We start from the raw sequence: 19,668 nt of genomic DNA, 5'->3' as shown, positions 1-19,668 counted from the left end.
CACACATCTCCTGGGAGCAGTGGGGACCCTCCCAGCTGAGGCACAGCACTGCTGGGTCACACTGACCAGCCTGGGACTGGCTGTGCCGTGGGCTCTTCCTCCATACCAGCAAAAAAAAAAACAAACCCAAAGAAACCTGTAGTGCTAATGGAGCTGGAAGTTTCTAGCAATGTATCTGCCCACGCCCATGGGGATAAAAAGCATGAAATAAATTTTAGAACTGAGCATGTGTCCAGAGTGTGTCCATGTGATTGTACATCCCCATCCCACGTGGGCAGCTGGGGAGGTGCTGGGCACAGCTCAGCTGCTGAAGCCACCTTGAGCCCTTGACCTGCAGAGCTGTCCCTTGGAATGGGACTGCCCGAACGCTGCCCCTCCCAGGGCTGTGCAGCCCCTGCTCCGTGTCTGCAGCCCCCAGCTCCCACCCTAACGTGGCCTGGGGGCTCTGCACCGTGAGCAGCCCCAGCTGGCCTGTGGGGACACCGAGGCTCCCACCGTGCCCACAGAGACGTGGCTGCACCAACACAGACCCTGTGATGCTGGGGGCTGGCTGCTGCTGCTGCTGAAAGAAGCCAGGGCCAGAGCTGTAAAAGCTGCACCACAGAGCAGGGTGAGCCCCCCATGCTGAACCCCCCCTCCAGCTGGGCTCTCTATCAGGAGAATTCAGCTGATGGCCACAGCCCAACCACCCCCTCCCCACTCTGGACTCCTCCCTTTTAAATCAAGGCTTAAAAGGATTCCTTGTGCTACCCCTACCCAGAGTGGCAGAGCCTAGCAGGATGGTCCCAGACGTGCAGGAACTGGAGGTGATGGGGTGTGTAAAAACCCTTCTCTGCACATGAGCAGCCCTCCTCTACATGGGCAACACATCTGCCAGATGCCTAAGCTGGAACCCACAGGTCTCCATCCCCTGGGAACCTGCCTCTCCTGCTTCCAAGTAATGCTGTCTTGGGTCTCCCCCTGCGGATTTAATCCCAAGAGGAAGCAACCCCAAGGAAGTCCTGTGCTGTCTATTCCTGCTCACATCCAAAATGCAGAGTAATTATGTGAGATTTCCCACGAGCTCTAAACCTCAGGTCAGTAATGCTGGGGGGGGGTTCCCCAGCCCTGCCTTGGCCCAGGATGGGTACACAGAACTACCCCTGCCCCACAGCTGCTTTATGGCAGCAGCTTTCGTGGTTTCCATCAGTGGGGAACTGCCTGTGTGCTCTTCCAAGTGCTCTACTCTCTGCAACACTGGTTGTTTCTTTCAACACTGATGTAAACAAGTGGGTTTTTTATATTGTGAGCATGCAAATCACCAATCATAATTGCCTATCTGACTTCATTTTGTAAACTGGGGTCTTGTGGAGTGAGAGGCACTAAAAAAACTACCTGTATGGGACATGAGTTTTGTATAAGGTCAAAGCTGTCACTACCTTGAGTCTTTAGTCGAGTTTCTAAGACTGGGCTTAAAATCAGTCCTGCAGAGCTGGCATTTGGAGAGATATGGGAGGTTCTCCACTCTTTGACTGAATCAGAGCAGCTACCAGAGCGCTCAGACTGCAGAGCTTCAGGCAGCTGCTGCATGGAACAAACCTCAGACCAAGTTTCTGTCCCATCTGAGTGGAACCATAGCATCGTTCAGGTCAGAAAAGACCAAGACCCACCAGGAACTCAGCCCAGCCACACACAAACGCCCTTAACAGAGAAAGTTTAAATATGCAGCCCAAGGAACAGCTCATCATTAAACTGGGGGATTGCTCTGCAAGTGCCTCCTGAATCTCCATTCCATGCAACACCTCATGTCAGGAGCATGAGGTTCACAGCAATGCCAAAGTAATGCAGAGGAAAGGAAGAATTAAAGCAGGTACTTAACAGCGCTTTAAAAGATGCTGAGGCATGTTTTAGTGTCTGCCCAGCTGTGCAGACAGGCTGAAGGCACCTCATTCCTCCAGTTTATTTACTGGTTTGTAATTATCTGGGGATGCTGGCTGATTAACTCTCTAGTGAAAGGCTCGGAACCCCTGGGACCATTGTTCCGGCCACTGGAGGAGGCGTTACCAGAAGGACAAGGAATCACTGAGAAGCCCAAGGAGAACTGCTCAGTTCTCCCCACGCCCCTGCTCTGGCTTCTCCTTCGGCTTCAGCTGGAGCAGGGGTGGGAGCCCCCGAGCCGGGACGGGCTCTGTGCCCGCTGCAACGCCGAGAGCCCAGCAGCACCCGTGCCCTCCCAGCCCCTGCCCAGCCCGCACGGCGTCGGGGCCTCAGGAGCTGCCTGCAAATCGGGCACCGAGCAAACGGTAAGTTCTGTCACAGCTTTCCGAGCAGGGCATGTTGCAATTACGTGTAAACGAGTCTAGAAGAACGGTGGTTTTCTCACGTACCGTATACAAACAGCATGTAATCCGCATGTGATTTCCCCACCGCGTTGGAAGCCTCACAGCGGTATGTACCATTATCTGTTTTGTTTAGGTTACTAATGAGAAGGTTTGAACCAGACACTACAACGTGTTGAGGCATCTCATCATCTACTCTTAACCACCTCATGTCCGTAGGCCTACAGAGGAGGGAGAAAAAGAAACAGTCACATTACTATTTTCCTATGGTCAAGATGGCATCTTCAAAAGTTCATCCACAGACAGAAAGCCCAAACCAAGAAAAACTGTAAAGAAACAACACATACTTTTTTGCACTATTCAAGCCCAGATGCTGTCGGGCTTCCTCAATTTAAATTTATTTAAACCCAACAGGAAACTGTATCCAGAGCTTAAATTTTCTGAAAACACTAATGCAAGCAGGAAGAAAGTTCATTAGTGGTTAATCATTCGCTTACTCAGCAGACCTGAAAGCTCTGAGGCTACAGACTCAGTGTTCATCCACGGGGTGGTCTGAGGGCAGGGCTGGACAGCAGAACAAGCAAGGTTTTGTCAAGTTTGAACCCTTCCACAAGCTGCCAGGGACCTGGTGACCTCAGCAGGGGCTGTGCTGTGCACTGAGGGAGTTACAGCCCTCCTCGTGTCCCCCAGCCCACCTGGCAGCCCCTTCCTGCACCCCTCACTGAGGGAACCCACGTGGGCAGGGGGTCTGCATCACTCAGGGAATGGAATGGTTGTTAGAGCTGGTAAAGACTGGAAGGGCTGTGTGGGGGGGAGGGTCTTTTGACTTTGTGAGGTTGTTTAGCATCTATTATTATTACGTCTTTAAGCAGCAGCAAGGGGACAGATCAGCTCTTTCTCAGCAAGAAAATTCCAGCATTCTACAGGCCACTCAACTCCACTTCAAGGGGAGTTTCCTGCAGCACAGCACTTCTCAGCCTCCCTGGCTCCAAGGGTGGCAAGTGGGACTTCATGTTGCCAGAGGTATTCCATGGCTCAGGCTTTTCCCTGGGTCCAAACAGGACGTGACAGCCATGATGCAGAAGTTCCTGATGCTTCAACATCCCAGACCAAGCAAACTCAGCTGGACAGTGGCTGACTGGTTTTGGACACGGGCTCGGTGTTCTGTCCCTCACTGCCATGGCACTGGCACACGAGCCACAGTGTGGGCAGCAGAAGCTCCTGAGACAGCCCAAATGCAGTTTAACTTTGATATGGGTGGGGTGTGCGTGCTCCTGGCTACAGCTTTTAAAGGGCTCTTTGTGCTGTGGAGTCCCCAGGTGGTACACAACACAGCAGCTGCTGCTCAGAAGTGTGTCCCTGGCTGCCTCACAAATGACCATTTCAGCATCTTCCCACTTCTGTCATAGTTTCAGGGGGTTGTGTCTTATCTAACAAGATATCTGTATTAATACCAAAGAGAAATTTCTCCTCTCTAGTCTTTTTTCCCCTCTGAGCTTCCTTCCCCCAATATTTATGTTGCCAAATTTTCCAGAGAAATTACTTTGCTTAACTGGAGAAACCTTCCCCTTCATCTAAAACCTCTGTACAAGATTTCATGAAACTTTTTTGTCTTAAAAAGATGGAGCCAAACCCAGCTCATTACTTTACTGTGTATTTTCTGAGCTTTGGGACACCCAGGTGAAGTGACCTAGAGAAGCCAATTCCCAGCACATCACCAGCACCACGAAACATGCAGCAGCAAGCTGCCAGGGAGATGTGTCTGTCCTATTTAACAGGGGAATGTCTTACTCATAGCCTGCAAGGAAAAAATGCAGAGAAGCCTGTTCATGAGATTCCCAGTTGATAGCAAAAGGGAGGCACTGCAGGCACCCAGGGGAGCAGGAATGCAAAGGGGCTTGGCAGGCTCTGAGCAGGGAATAGCTACTAAACGGAATTCAGCAGGGACGTGCCAGCCTCTGATGCACAGGGAAGGGATTGGCCTCGTGCCCAACAGAACAAACTGGGAAGTGGGAATCCAGCAACTACTATGGGAATCAAGAAAATCCTGTGGATGGGGATGTAGGCTGCCAGGGAGGATGAGGGCAGCCTGAGCCTCCTCGGCGCTGGGTGCCTGTCCTGCCCACAGTGCCGAGCTGGACGGGGTCCAGCTCCCCACGCCCCAGCTCTGGGCACACTGCCAAGGAGGCACTGACAGATCTCAGAAATGTTTGCAGAAATCTTATGGACATGATGAAAATAAAGAAGGATAGTAAATACTTGACAGCCATAAATCCAAGTGGAAGAGAAAGTATTTTGAAAAAAAAATAAAGCCGACAAAACTTAAATTAGAACAGCAATGAAAGTGTGAGAAAATCTACCCTCCCTTGCCAGGATTTTTCTGATGCATAAATTTCTTCAACTGCCTAAGAAAGCCTCGAGGGCTTGGCAAGAAGAGGAGAGAGAATAAAAGTGGTATTCTATAAAAACCACACGGGTCACCAAGGGGGAGGAAAACCATCAGAGAGTCAGTACGAGCAGAAGGATGGACTGCCTTACCTGGGGATCCATCCCACCTCCCCAGGGGCTCAGTGCTGGGGTGCCGGGCTGGTGTCCACACACCAGCACCTCCAGGGGCCACAGCTGCAGCCCCCGACCTTGCTTTTGCCATTAACCAAACCCAAGATTAATGCAGATTAATGCCACCCAAGCCATTCCCTGGGGGAAGAGGTGTCCAGTTGGGAGCCTTGCCCTTCTGCACCCAAAGGCTGCTGCATGGTGGCCAGGAAGAGCTCTCTGAGGAGCTCTTCCAGTGGAAATTCCTTGGCCATTAGGTGCGCAGGAATAAAAGCAAGTCCAGCAGACGTTTGGGTGCAGGAAGCATCTCTCTCCTTCACTCTGGGACATCATCTTCACAGCAGAGAATGGCAACAGGAACCGTGGCCACGCAACGTCCCGTCACCGCCGGCCAACCCTGGGCCATCCCTGAGAAGGGTCCAACTTACTGTGGCTTTCCAAAGGCCGTGCACGTCAGCTCCAGCGGCTCCCCTTCTCTCGTCAGGCCTTGCAAGGGGTAATTCTGAGAAACCCGCACTTGAGGCTTATCTGCAGGACACAAAACATGGCTCCGTGAGCCCCGGGTGCGCCGCGCCGCTCCCCTCGCCCGCTCGGTGCCGGCGGCACCGCGAGTCCCGCCCGGCTCCGTGCTGCCCGGGATGGCTCCTGCTGCTCAGCTCATCCCTGAGCTCGCTCCAGCTGAAAGGAACTCCTTCACGCTGGGGGGAAGCTGGAGAGACACGAGGGGCCCGGGAGGGAAGGGCTCTGTGGGGCATCAGCGACTCCCCGAGTCCACGGGTGCCAACACGCTGGGCTGGACAAGAGATGCTCGTTAGAGACACAAACAGAGGCACAGCCACCGCTGCCTCTGTAAACAACAGGAGGCTGTATTTCGTCCAGACAAAGCTCCTCTAAATCCTACAATAAACAGAGAATTAAAGCATGGATAGTTAGGGAGCCAACTCAACAACACTTTAGTAAGACCCTGCAGGAAAAAAAAGAGCCAAACCACAAACCTAGAGTCCACAATTAAAAAATTCATTACCTCCCATGACTGAAACAGAGATTAAAAACGCAATCTGAGCTGTAGCTAAAACATTATCAGTGCAGGAAATCAATTCAAGGCTACAAGTGCCATTAAGCCATAGATATTTTTCAGGAATTTACTCAACTGTAAGGAACAAAGGAAAGAAAAAAAATCAGTATGCATAAAGGTTGAAACCATTTAAATGTTTCTATTTCCTTTGAGAGTAACTGCTACCCAAAATATTGGCTGGCTGCATTTTATTAACTGTGTTTAACTCATTAACATGCCTCCTATGGAATAATAGAGATTAGGAAAAAAACCGGCGTGTCAGGATTTAACCAATTTAAACTCTCATAATTTTCAGTAATGGAATAAGCTACACAAGTAAATCCTCTCCCGAGATGACTCTACCACAACATTTCATCAACTAATCCCTGTTAGAGATGCTTCCTCCAGCTCTGGAACTGGGGTGTCCTTGTGGGCTGGGGGTGGTGGCAGCCCTTGGAGATGTCACGGGCTGAGGGGACAGTCCCAGTCCCACAGGGGCAGCTTCTGTGTGCCTGGAAATGCCCTCCAGCCCTGGAGTGGCACAGCTCTGCACAAGGAGCACGGGAGGACAAGCTCACCCCAGTGTTACACAGCACATAAATCCCCCGCCACATCCTCGGTGCTGTGCTCACCACTGCCATCCACAATCCCACCCCACAGCCATCTGCTCCCACTGCTGATGGGCTCTGCAGCAGCACCACCAGCCCGGGCCAGGAACGTGGATGGTGTTATATCCGTGCCGTGGAAGGAGCAGGAACCCCCCCAGCCCAGTCTACAGGGACCAAAACATCTCCTTTTGCAGTGCCTCTCCCCCTGCATCCCCTTTCCATTAGCTGAGTTTAGTATTTCTAATGAGCTGTTTACTAATGACAATTACTTATGGAAATCAGGAGGAATACACCCAGGCTCACTGTAGTGAGCACAAATGCCAGCTCCATGAGCTCCCCCAGGCTGGGTGAGCCCTTCCACCCCACGAGCTGCGTTAAGCCGACAGTGGCAGTGAAGTGGACCCGTCCCATTTGGATCCAGGCACTGCCCAGGTGTCACCTGCAACAGGAATCTGGGTTTATCAGCATCTTTGAAGCCAAGAACTTCCCAAGGGAGTTACCACAGTGAAGGACTCGTCAGCACGCTGGGAGTTACAGGGGGCACTCAGGAAAATGTACCCGAGGTTGAAGGATGCAGAGGGATGGCTGGACACTCCAGAGAACTGGCTGGCAATAGGCTCACGGAAAAAAACTCCACTCGGGAATCTGGAGGGGCAGTGGTGTCTTTTTCCCTTTGTTTAAAGACGTGCCTTTAGACGAGCTGAAGTTCTGCTTCCAGTGCTCACACCCTGCCTCACACCAAGTCAGTGTATTTCCTGGAGATTATGGACTCTGAGTGCAGCTTTGTGAAATGCCGAGCGCTGTGGGACCCCGAGCCTGGCTCCTGTGACATTTAGCAGCACACGGACAGAGCACTGATGGCTCCAGGGCCTGCTCCAGCCTTGTGCCACCGCCCTGTTACACAGGACACGTTCCAGCAGTGATGTCTGCAGCTCTGTAGCATGGGGTGATGACCACCTTGGATGGTAACACAGGACACCAGGCAAGAAGTGGCAGTTTTCACCTCCAAGTGCATTCCAGTACCCCAAAATCCTCAACTTGGAACTTCATAACATCACACCACTGGATTGTTACATAAAAATAAACACTTGCATCTGTGCACCCGAGGCCCTGCGTGCTCCATGGCAGCCAATTAGACCAAACAACCCACAGTTATTTCCTACTACGCCTCTTTCTAGCAGCTTAAAAAAAACAGCCTCGTAATTTAATAAGGCACCTTTATTAAGCTAAATTCATTCAAAAGCTCAGAGTGATATACAAGGTTAAATACCAGTCATCTAAAGGTTACACTGTAGCAGCAGCCAATTTGAAAAACTTATTACAAAGCCATTCTGCATTTGATGAGATTTCTCTCACAACAGGTATGGTGCGTGCCCGTGTGCTGGGGGCTGCAGCCCCCAGAGGGACCATGCACCCCAAAACCCTCACCTCACTCAGGATGCCACAGGCTACTGAGACCTGCACCCACTGACTTCCACAGCTCTCAAGCGCCGTGCTTGGGAACTTACCAAACCACTCCAGTTATTCTGTATTTGTCCCAGTTCTTCCTTTTTTAGCTGCTCGCCCCATTTTTGTGCCATCAGCAAAGATTATTAACAGTGACTTTTTAAGAACTTCAAATGCTTCAACTGAACGGCATCAGGCCAAGCACCCAGGCCCCTGCGTTCCCTCTAAAAATACCAGCACTGCTGATTACTCCCTAATGACTATCCTTTGAGATCTGCCAGTTAGTGATTTCTTAATCCATTTAAACATGCACTTCATCGATAATGCTCAGATGTCATTAATCAGCCGAGATAAAGCATTACACCGAGTTCGGGGCCTTACAGAAGCCTGAGCCTATTATTTCCACCCTTTCCTTCCCCAGGCCAGCCCACGCTCCGGAGGTGGCGAGCTGCCCGCACCGGCGGATTTGGGATTTGGGATTTGGCAGGCGCGGCTCCGTGCTCGGGGGCTCAGCCGCGGGACCCTCGCTGCCCGCCCAGCCCACCCTGCCCAGAGCACACGCTCCCGTGGGGCTGAGACAGCCAGAGGCTCCCTCCGAGTGCTGGGAAACCAGCAGGGCTGCTTTTGGGTGGCACGGGAGCCGGCACTGAGCACCCTGCCAGAGCTTCAGCCGAGCAGCCCTGGCCTCTGCCAGGCGAGGAGGTGCCAGCTCCACGTTTAAAACGCATTTTCCGATCCCTGCGTGAATTGCTGACGTACCTCTTGGCAAACCCGATGCCAGATGGCATCTCTGGGAGCAGGGTCCTGCCCACGGTAGGTAAATCCAGCCTCAGCATTTCCGGGATAATGCTTAACATCTCCCTTCAGGTGGGCAGTGCTTTGTCCAGCTCCTCAGCCCTGCTCTCTTCTGTGCCCAAGACAGCTGCTCAAAAAACTGACTTGTGGGAGTCTCTGATCTCACTCGGGGAACAGCAGGAAAAATGTGCTTTTCAATATTAAAAGGAGTCAGCAAAGTTAACACTGATCCTCAGGTGTAAACAACAGTCAACTTTATTCCGAAATCCAGTGGGGCTGCTCATCAGGAATGCGCTCTGCGTCAAAGCCAGCCCAGCCTGGCAATCCCCTGCCTGCTCCTCACCTCTGACAAGGACGAGAGGCTGCACTGCTGATTTTCAGCCAAAATACAGAAATCTATTCAATAAATAGATCCCGTGTCTAAAATAAGGAATGAGCAGGACTGGCAGATCACAGCTTGTCTGGAAAGAGCCTGTCAACCCCGAATACAACTCTGCAAAATTCACCCTTAACGAAAGCAATTTAATCATTTTGCTTGTTGCAGGAAAAGGAATGCCAGAGCCCGACAGACATTTTGGGGATAAACACTTCTCTTTTAATATTTAAGCACACTCTGCTGCTTAATGCCTGCAAATGGCAGAGCCCCGACCGCCCCACACGCTCAGTGCTCCCAACAACATTCCTCCGAGAAAACCTTATTAATGAGCTCACAAACGAGCACCCAACTGGGAAATGTCACAAACAAGAGTGGCTAATGCCCCAGAAAATCAAATAACTGAACACTTGGCTGATTGTGGTGCTTTTCATATTCACTAAAAGAAAAAAAACAGCTTTAAATCAAAGTTTCTGAAGAGGTCAACACCTCTCAGAACAAAACAACTCATTTATTCGCTTTTAGCAATCTCCAGATGATAAATTACATTGATGTTAATAACTTCACTGCAAACTATGCAATTAATATTAGTACTGGACGGAAATGTAAGGATTGCTGGAGATGCAACTGCAAACATATGCGGCCGATTTTAAACATAATTGGGCACAGAAAGTTCTCCTATTGCAACAGCAGAGGCTGCAACAAGACTCCACTGGGGCAGGCTTTAAATGCAGGTATTACAAAATGAATGCATGCAGGTATGAATGAATACATGCAGGTATTACAAAAATGAATGCCCAGGTAATTAAAATTTCAGAAAAGGACAAAAAGGCAGCCCAGAGAAAAGGCCAAAATCCAGGTCTGACGCTCACTTCCAGCGTCACGTAATCGGAGCAGCAAACGCACCGCAAGGGCTCAACTCGCACGTCTCCCAGAATATCTGGTTCCATTCAGCTCCTTAACGACATTTTAATGCATTTTGTTGCTTCATTTCCTTTCTAAAATTACACCCAACGCGCTGGTCTCCCATCGCTCGCTGACGGAGCCCAGACAGAGCCTGCACAGCCCGGGGACGTTTCCACTCCGTGCCACGGGCTGAGATGTTCCCCAGGCATGGAAGCCTCCTGGCCGCTGCCGTGCTCTGGTCCAGCCCTGCTTTGCTTTGAGGGGTGCTAGGGGAGGGTTTCACCCGTGGTACACTGCTTGCTCAGAGATTTCTTTTCAGTAACACACCCCCTGTGAAGGCATTCACCTCAAACTTCACCACGGGCCACGCTGTGCCAGGGCAGGCATGCAACAAATGGCTTACTCCATGCATAGGGCAAGTTAACACCCAGCATTTTTTTCTGCTTTTTTCTTGGAAAACAAACCCCACAACTTTTGAGATGCATCTCAGAAAAAATATCTCCCTACTCTGAAATTTAGTCAGACAAAAAAAACCTCATTATCTGAGCAGGCTCCATCCATCATCCTCCTGTCCTTCCCCAGCACATTTCATGCTCCAGTTGGATACATTAAGTGCAGAGAAATACGACATCTGCTGAGAAAAACATTTTCTTGTGCCCTGCTGATGTTCTGAAGGGGCGGATCCGCTGCGCTGGTGAGGGGAGCGGGCAGCATTTGGGGGGAGAGGATGTCAGAGCAGAGAGTGGAACATGCAGCCCAGGAACTGACCTGCTGCAGGGAAAACACTGCATCCACACGGGATAAGCAAGGAATTCCGAGTGTCACTGCAGCACAGACCTGGTAGCTGGGTGCCTGCGAGGACAGTGGCAGGCACGGACAGGAGCTGGAGAACCTCTTCTGCAGATTCCACATCCCAAATCAACGGAGAAGGTGTCAGTGCAGGAGCCCCAGCTCCCCGCAGGGCAGCTCCGTGGGAGCACTGATGGAGACGCCTGTGTGCAAGGACAAGAGGCTCTTCCTCCTGCCCACGCTCTCCCACTGGCCAACAAATCATCACTGTCACACAGCAGAAGCTCAAGGCTAAGAGCCTGCTCTGAAACTGCCTTTTCTTTAAGCTACAGCCCTGCAGCAGGTACGAAATGCAGGTGTCTGGCTGTGCTCCAGCCCATCGAGTCCTGGAGCCACAAGGTCACGATGCAGGACAAGTTCTTGGGCTGGGGCTCCTCTCTGGCCATCTGCTGCTGCCCACCCAAGGAACGGGCTGGGCTAACAGGGTCAAGTCCCCACATTGGAATATAATTACTTTTGGAATATAATTTACTTTTAACAAGCTCAGAGTTTAATTCAGAACATAAAACCAAATCAGTCTCAACTCCCTTCTCCTGCTCATGCCTGTTCCCTCCCGAGGAGGCTTCGTGCCTCATTCCCACAAACAGCTCTGGAACAGCCCAAGGGGATGCAAAAATCAGCAGTAAGGGCAGAAACCTGTGCACAGGATGCAGCAGGGCCTCCAGTGCAGGAGCTGAGCAAAGAGCTGTGCTTTAGGGGTGCTTTGCCTTCATTGCACGGGCAATTCCTAAGGCTGCAAACTGAAGTGGCCAAGAAGGGATTTATTTGAGGAAGAAGAGAAAAAAAGTTTGCTTTTTTCCCCCCGAAACAGTGGCACTCTGCTATTCCACCAAATCACCAGGATTCCAGGGAGATTTCTGAAAGGAAGCCTCAAGGTTGTCCAACGCCCTTCCAGCCCAGCGAGTTCCAATCCCCTCACACAACAGGGTAGATGGCATTTTTTGCTCTTCCCCGTTAAGTATTTGATCACGCCTCACAAAGGTGCTAATGTATTATTAAAGCTAATGGAGCTCTGCAAGAAATGTTAATGGACATTAAGTTTGCATAAATGAATTACACATTAGCACAGTTGCAAGAAATCTCGTATCTGTCAATTTAGGCAGTATCTGATCATTCCTGTTTTCCTCATTACAGGAACATTACTTCCCGCTAGTTTCAGAGATACGAGAATTGTAACCAAGATGTTCATAATGAAACTACATAATGAAGCAGATGAAATAAATTAATACAAAACTTCCTCTCCTCCTTTCAGTGTGATGTAGTTGAAGGGACCCTACAAAAACAAGGGCTTTGAATTGTCTCAGGGCCCAGCTCTCCAAGCACATGGCCTCGCTGTAGGGACCACCTCACTTTGCTTTTGGGAGATGTTTCAGAGCACAGGGATGCATGTACACAGCTCCAAAATTTCCACCAGGTGCATTTGGGACCACAGCTATTTCCAGGTACCTGCTTGCTGCTGTCATGTACAGTGGAGCAGCTCCTAAGGGAAGCGAGATGAATTATTAACAATGAACATGTCAGGAGCAGAACAGGAAATAGGCTGGCTTCAATCAGTGCTGCTACTACAGATTCCACAGAACTCCATGCTCTGATGTTCAAATCCAGCCGATGCTGTGTGTTCACAGTGCACAACAATGGGTTCCTCTTGCACAATACCCAGTTTTTCCAGTAAACTTGCCACAGTGGCCAGTTGCTTTGAAAGGGGAGAAGCACTTCTCAGAGATAAGTAGGTTGCTAGAAGAAAAATACTCAGAGATTTAATCTGTTCTGACAATTAAAAAGCCCAGCCACAAACCTTTGATACAAATTCTATGTACAGAGAGTTATTTCATCAGAGAACAAAGTATTTATGGTATGACAGAGGGCTGGGAATGTTGTGGCTTCACCCATGAAGTGTTACCTTACAGTATGTTTATGATTTCTATGTAACAGGATATAATCCTCATGGATGTCGGAATTTTAACAAGTAGGGAATGGCTCCTGAACTCCCCAGCACATCATTTTATATATTAAGAGAATGAAAGGCTCTGCTACTCACACATGACTTCCAGGTAGCGCTGTGTCTGCAGGTCTTTGACCGCAGGGTGGTCCACCAGGCAGATGACAGGGACGCCGTCGTCCTCCCGCCCCACCTTCAGCAGGAGCTGGCTGGTCACGGTGTACATGTCGGACCACCGCTCCACCTCCGACTTGCCTGGGGCAGGGTACACGAGAGGGCAGTGAGGACAGGGTGGGGCACCCTGCAGCCAGCCCGCCTCCCTCCTGCCCCCTTCCCTTTGGACACCCATCCCGTGCTCCTCTCCGCCAGCCACGCGATGCTACAGCAATGGTCAACATCATCCCCAAACCCCCAAACTCCTAAATCCATGAGCTACAAATCCCCTCCCACCCCTGAACCAACACCTAGCTACAAAAGAGATTTAACAGATTAAAGAGTTAAAAGCAGCATGGGGAGGTGTGTTGGGCAGCGCTCTGTTTGAGGAAGGGGAGCCCAGCTCGGGACTGGCTGCCTGAGGGGGCCGTGATGGAAACGAGCAGGAAGACAAGACAAAACGAGACGAGACAAGACAGGAGAAAAAGGATTTTTCCAGGAACTCAGCAAGCACCCGCTGACAGTGCAGTTCCGCTCTGATCTGTGCCTCTTTATTTAAGAATTCACAGGCAAAATTGCTAAGAGAACTTCTGTAGCACAGCTCTTCCAGACACCAAATATTGCTGTATAATGTATGAGAGTGAAACAGGTGACACATGCAGACACTCCTTGATATTTGGAGGAAAAGCTTTCCCACGGGCAGAGCCACACTTCCTGTGATTCACAAACTCACATCCAAATGTCTCAGTCTCTACTCTGTTAAAAAAAAATATCTGAAGACTGAGCAGGGTGAGGTGGTATTACGGGAATCTCAGTGTTCTTCCCAGAGAACTCAAAGCTGGATTCAACTGCTAGCACAAGAAACGAAGCTGCACATGCCAGGCAGAAGGGGACAAACACTTTGTCCTGCTGCCCACTGGTACAGGGAAGGGAACCAGAATGGGATTGTTAACTCCCTGCACACCACGGTGCTGGGACTCAGCGGGGCACCACCTCGCCAGGCAGCAGGTTTGCATCCCACCTGTGCCAGCATCCTCCCAGCATGCGGCCTGCTCAAATGCTCTGAAGTGCTGGGCTTAAAGAGAGGATTTTATCCTGTCCTAGCAGGGGGCTGGGCATGAAGTAATGAGTCTGGACTTCTGCAGAGAGTCCGTCAGTGTCTCAGACAGGGTAAAGCACAAAGGTGTTGTCAACCAAGCTCACATCTACATGCAGACTTAAACTAACAGCGTGTCACATGCAATCAGAGTCAGTGACTTGAATGTGCAAGTACTGGGAGCCACCAGACTTCAGGGAGTCAGAGAAACCCATCTTAGATGAATATTCAACTGAGCACAGGGAAAACACTACAAACAAGGGAGCTAGATGTGAAGGTGAATTGCAAATCCTTACAGCCCAAAGCGCAGACGATCCCTCTCGTACCTAAGACAGGGCAGAAAGCTGCACAAGCCATGCAGAAATGAATTCAGTGCACAGCTCTGGGCTCCTCAAGGTCACCTGCAGTTACAGCAGGACTCCAGAACCCGGCACTCGAGGCTGGCAGGTAGGCAGAGGACCAAATGGAGTTCAGCCCCCTGCGTTAGGGAATAATCTGTCTGCCCACACAGTCCTTTGTTCCTCAGCTGGTGCTCAAAGAAGCTCGCTCTACTTTTTTAACTTTTTTTTCCCTTAAACTGGCAGCAGAGAACAAACACCCAGCGTTACATAAATCACTTCAGCTCCCTGAACAAAGCAAGAGGCTGAGAGGACACATCTACCCGTTAGCTCCTTGTTGCCTTTGAACCATCTGATGGTGGTGGCTGGTCTGCTGGCCATGGCGGTGCAGTTCAGCTCGATCTCCTCTCCCTCCACGGCGGTTTCTTTCTCGATATCAATTACCAAATTGCGCGGTGGGACTGGAATGGGAAACACAACACAAACCAGATGAAAAAAACCATCTTTTGATCACTAACACAGGACAAAACCTTGAGGAAAACCTGTAAAATCTACTGAAGGAAACAAGCACCCAGCATTTATTTGATCTTTCAATCAATCAAACCCTTTGATAGGTGGTTTTGCAGTAATTGGAGTGAGCACTTTCACTCTCCACCTAATAATCACCGCAGTCTCACAAATTATTACTTATCAGGCTTGTAACTTTCTGTTCCCTCTCCCGAGCAGGCACGGTTCCAGGGAGAGCCGCAGCCTCCTGAGATACTCGGGCGTGTGCTGCTATTTAAAAATCCAGCTTGACTCCGTGCACATTTCCTGACTTCTCTGACAAGGAGAGGAAACACAAAAGCTGACACTTGGCACTGCATTACTTACCAAGCCTCTAACCTCCACGGCAATTTTTCTCTCCTGCTGTTCAGCTCCAAGGCTCAGCCGTGAGCATGGAAGCAGGCCAGCAAACATCAACCTCGTTTAAGATGCTCGAAAAGCCACTGAGCACCAGCCTGGAGTGGAACACCATCCCTTGGGAACAGCCCTGCCTCCATCACACCCCACAAACCGCCCCCAAACCATCCCAAAGAGAGAAGGGAGCTGGCTCGACACCCAGCCATAAGTGCCACATCCTCTGGGGTGGAGATCTGCTGCTCTGCCCAGCACACATCGTCCCTAGATCAGGATTTCCCAGAACACAAAGCTGGAAGATTGTACCCAATGAAAAATTATCCAGTAATACTGAGAAACAGGCTGTAATTTCAGGGGTAACAACCACTTCAGCACAGCCCAGAAATGGGACAAATTAACTCAAAAATTAGGACATAGGAACAAGGGAATCTCTTTCCCATTAAAGCACCAGGAGCAAGGCAAAACCCAGGAAAAAGTGAACAGCGAGGGCTCTTATGGCAGAGTCACGGCTTCAGAAAATCCCAGAACTTCCAAAGGAAACTCAACTTTGCTCTGATCGATGTGATTAAGCAACTGCATAGTTCAGATGTGACTCACAGGTCTTAAAGCTAATGAAGAACAAATATGTATAAATACCATCCAGATGATCAAATGGACTAATTAGTCACTTGTGGCTTCTCTCTAAAAAGAACAGAATGAGCTACATATTTGAGACTTTCACATGTTCCAATTAGGCATGAATAAATCTACATATTGTGTCACAGAAGACATGAAAGTGCTGAAGCAAACGTGCAGCTCCCCCCGAATGCCAGCTGCAAAGGGGGACACCTCAGCACCTCCCTCTGCTCTCCCGAGCTGGCAGCATCAGAGGCAGGCCAGCAAAATCAGTCTTTGATAGAATGTCAGTCTTTGATAGAACGTCAGTTCTATCAAAGGCTGGGTGGGGGCCACGAGATTTTTGGTGGGGAACAAGTTCCTGGGAGCACCACTCCTCCACCCTGGCTCATCACTTCCCCTAATTAGGGAGCCAAAGCCAGAAAAGACAGGCAAGACAACCATCCCTGGCGTTGCAGTGCCCAGTCTCTCCATGCAGGTATTAACATCTCTCCTTCATCTGCTAATAAACCTTCCTCATCCTTGCCTGCTTCCTGAGCTGAGGTTTGACCCAAGAACACGACAAAGGTGACAGGAGACCACCTCCTTTATGGATGTGGGGGAAAGGCAGCAGCACACACACTGGCCATGCCACAAAGGCTTCTCAAAAACAACTGAAGTACAAGGCAAGAAAACTGACTTTTCCCTCAGTTCTAAAGCATGATTCATACTTTAAAAAACCCAACAAAAACCTGCATTATGTCTCCCACTTGAAAGACATGCAGCGCTGGCTTACAGGTGAATGAAATGAGTATTCTCCTTTCAAACACCTTCTCAGCATTGCCAGCAGTGAAATCAAATCCAACAAACAGTTTTTTTGCCTGTGCATGATTAGAGGCAGGAGCTGGAAGAGCTTCCCGTGCCTGTAAGCACTGCAAAGTGCAGGGAAACTTTGAAGGTGTTGATAACTGTAATAGCAAGAGTAAAACTGCTTATAAACATCGCTTAACAACACATAAAAACCTAAGACCCAAATCTCATTAAGCAAAAGAAGGAGGATTTAAACTAATCAGCAAGCGAGATCTTACATTAAGTCACCCTTCCCTGATTCAGGTTCTCCCACTGATGGAGCCTCAAAAGCTGCAGGAACTGCTTGAGCAGAGGAGTTGTCACTGCCAGCATGCTGCTCCCATGGCCACACGTGCCTGGCCATCAGCACTCGGGGCTCAAAGCCCTGCCTCAAATCCCTCTCCAGGGGCTGGCCATCAGCACTCGGGGCTCAAACCCCTGCCTCAAATCCCTCTCCAGGGGCTGGCCATCAGCACTCGGGGCTCAAAGCCCTGCCTCAAATCCCTCTCCAGGGGCTGGCCATCAGCACTCGGGGCTCAAAGCCCTGCCTCAGATCCCTCTCCAGGGGCTGGCCATCAGCACTCGGGGCTCAAAGCCCTGCCTCAAATCCCTCTCCAGGGGCTGGCCATCAGCACTCGGGGCTCAAAGCCCTGCCTCAAATCCCTCTCCAGGGGCTGGCCATCAGCACTCGGGGTTCAAACCCCTGCCTCAGATCCCTCTCCAGGGGCTGGAGCTGTCCCAGCCCTGCACAGTCCCTCCGCCCTGCGGGCTCCTTACCGAGCACCGTGATCGTGGTGTAGATCTCCTGGGGCGGGTCGGTGTAGAGCTGGCAGAAGTACCTCCCTTCATCAGAGATGGACACGTTGGTCAGGGACACTCGGAGCTCGCTGTTGGAGAAGTTCACCAGCTGGAACCTGCTGTCCTTCAGCGCTGTGGGGCAAGCACAGCCTGGGTGACTGCACAGAGAGAGGCAACGTCCCCTTCCCACCACAGCACAAACCCAAAGAACCCCACAGACAGCAGCACAGCAAGCTGAGCACCCCTGGGCTCCTGATTCGCTTCCATCCTGCTTCCTGCCTTGAAGCTGGACCCATAAAATCTTTTTGGTTCTCAGGTCACTTCAAATAATCAACATGAGCCAATCTCAGGGCACAGCGTCAAATCTTTGGATGTGGTTTTATTACTAGGTGTCTTAGGGATGTGTAGGTAAAATTCTTATGGTGTCTACACAGCCCCAGCACCAACTGTAGGCACTCAGGGACAGCCTAATTGAGGAAGGAACTGGGAGAAGTAGAATTTAAAGCTTGTTTCCTGTCCTGTTGCTTCTTGGGCAGAGAGTACAGGCGTGTCCCCACAGTGACACTAACACAGACCATTTAAAGTGTCTCACTGCAGCTACCATGGCACTGTCACCACAGGACACACTTATCCACTGGACATCCAAGTGATGAGAGATTTCAGTTGGGTATAAAGCAGCACAGATTGTCCTGAAATTTTCAGTCTTTTGTCTGAAGAGATTACTCCTGAGAACACTGCACTGTCTCGGTGTCGCCCTGTTCAATTTGTTTGTGTCAGCTAAATATTTGGCATTCAATTGCAATTCACCCTGAATTACAACAATCAATTCCCATTGCAAAGTAAGATGCTCTGACTTTTAGAGGGGACTGTGAAGATTTCCATTAAGGGGAAGATTATGATTGTCTATCTCACCTCCCTCCACAGAACCAGTGAACTGTAAGTGCCCAGCATTGCACAAAACAGCAGAGATCTCAGCAAATGCCGTGTCCTGAGCACAGGTGAGGCACAGGAGGAGTCATGACCAAATGAGGAACCACAAACTTACGCCTGAAATCTCTGAAATAGATGGTCTGCCTGTTGGGGTTCAGGAGCTGGATCACGGAGTCATCGCTGTTCTTGACGCGGCAGCTGATGGTGGCCACGTCCCCCTCCACCACGGTCACGTCCTCCGTCACCAAGTTCTGACCATCACCTGCAGGACAGGGCAAAGGTGGGGCTCAAGGTCAGAAATGACACCAGTGGGTTTCACTTGGAATTTAAAAGCTCCATGCCAGCAATGGAGAAACAGAGCCAGTGAGCCACTGACTCTGGGTCCCCAGCCAGCTGGTAAAGGAGCAATGAGAAAGGAGCTCTGTGATGGGAATAGAGGAAGGACTGCTGCCCCACACAGAAACACCGAAAAGTGCCTTCCTCTCCCAACAGACAAATCTTGTTAAACTACCTTGAAGAACTCTCTGTGCAAGCACTTATCCTCTGACTGGAGCAGACAGACTTCAGGGAATGAGTTGTTACTCACTCTGTGTAATCAGCAGGTGCTATTAATGTCCAGAGGCAGGGGAAAAAAAGGATCCCATGCAATTATGCAGTGGGAGCCTTGTAATCATTTACAGGTCACCACCCCGAAGACTCTCCTCCTAATGAATCCAATGCACGCTGAGACATTCGCCTCGAACGCCAGAGGACACGGGATGGCAGTGGGAGCTGTGCCTTGCATTTCAATTCTTCCATAACTACTGGGAATCAAAGTGGGAGAAGCGCTGAGACTTTGATTTGCAATGCTCCAAATGAAGCCAGGATACCTGGGCACTTGGGCACAGGCTGGGTGGTCAGAGAATCTTCTGCTGCTCCACACTTGCCTTAGCCAGAGAAACCCAAAAATGCAGGATTAGGATAAAGTTTGCACACAGGAAATCTGGGGATCATATTTAAACCCCAGTTTTCCTCTCACCCTGCATTTCCTTCATTTATCTTTCTTTCCAGCTTGCCTTTATAATTTGACATCCCTTGAAACAAATGTTTGACAAAAAGGTACATTGTTTGGAAATAGAAAGATTGATAAACCATCAGACTTCTCTCCACACCTTATGGGCAGGAAG

General features: G+C 50.2%; 1 protein-coding gene across 7 annotated transcripts in view; it reads right to left on the bottom strand.

Moving 5' to 3' along the window:
- The window catches only part of CADM1 (cell adhesion molecule 1), a 133,522-nt gene that overhangs the window by 25,613 nt on the left and 88,241 nt on the right, over nt 1–19,668 (bottom strand). For all 7 annotated transcript variants that reach the window (XM_021530030.2, XM_077788043.1, XM_077788044.1 and 4 more), the window contains exons 2-7: nt 18,618–18,764; nt 17,552–17,704; nt 14,755–14,892; nt 12,944–13,099; nt 5,303–5,402; nt 2,367–2,539 (exon numbers count right to left, since the gene is read on the bottom strand). In XM_021530030.2, the coding sequence (XP_021385705.2) occupies nt 2,367–2,539; nt 5,303–5,402; nt 12,944–13,099; nt 14,755–14,892; nt 17,552–17,704; nt 18,618–18,764 (867 nt within the window). The remainder of the gene's footprint in view (nt 1–2,366; nt 2,540–5,302; nt 5,403–12,943; nt 13,100–14,754; nt 14,893–17,551; nt 17,705–18,617; nt 18,765–19,668) is intronic.

Source organism: Lonchura striata, chromosome 23 (genome assembly GCF_046129695.1).
Source record: "Lonchura striata isolate bLonStr1 chromosome 23, bLonStr1.mat, whole genome shotgun sequence".
In the NCBI taxonomy this organism is placed as follows: domain Eukaryota; kingdom Metazoa; phylum Chordata; class Aves; order Passeriformes; family Estrildidae; genus Lonchura; species Lonchura striata.
The sequence above is the reverse complement of the archived record's forward strand: the minus strand, read 5'-3'. Positions and strand labels throughout refer to the sequence as shown.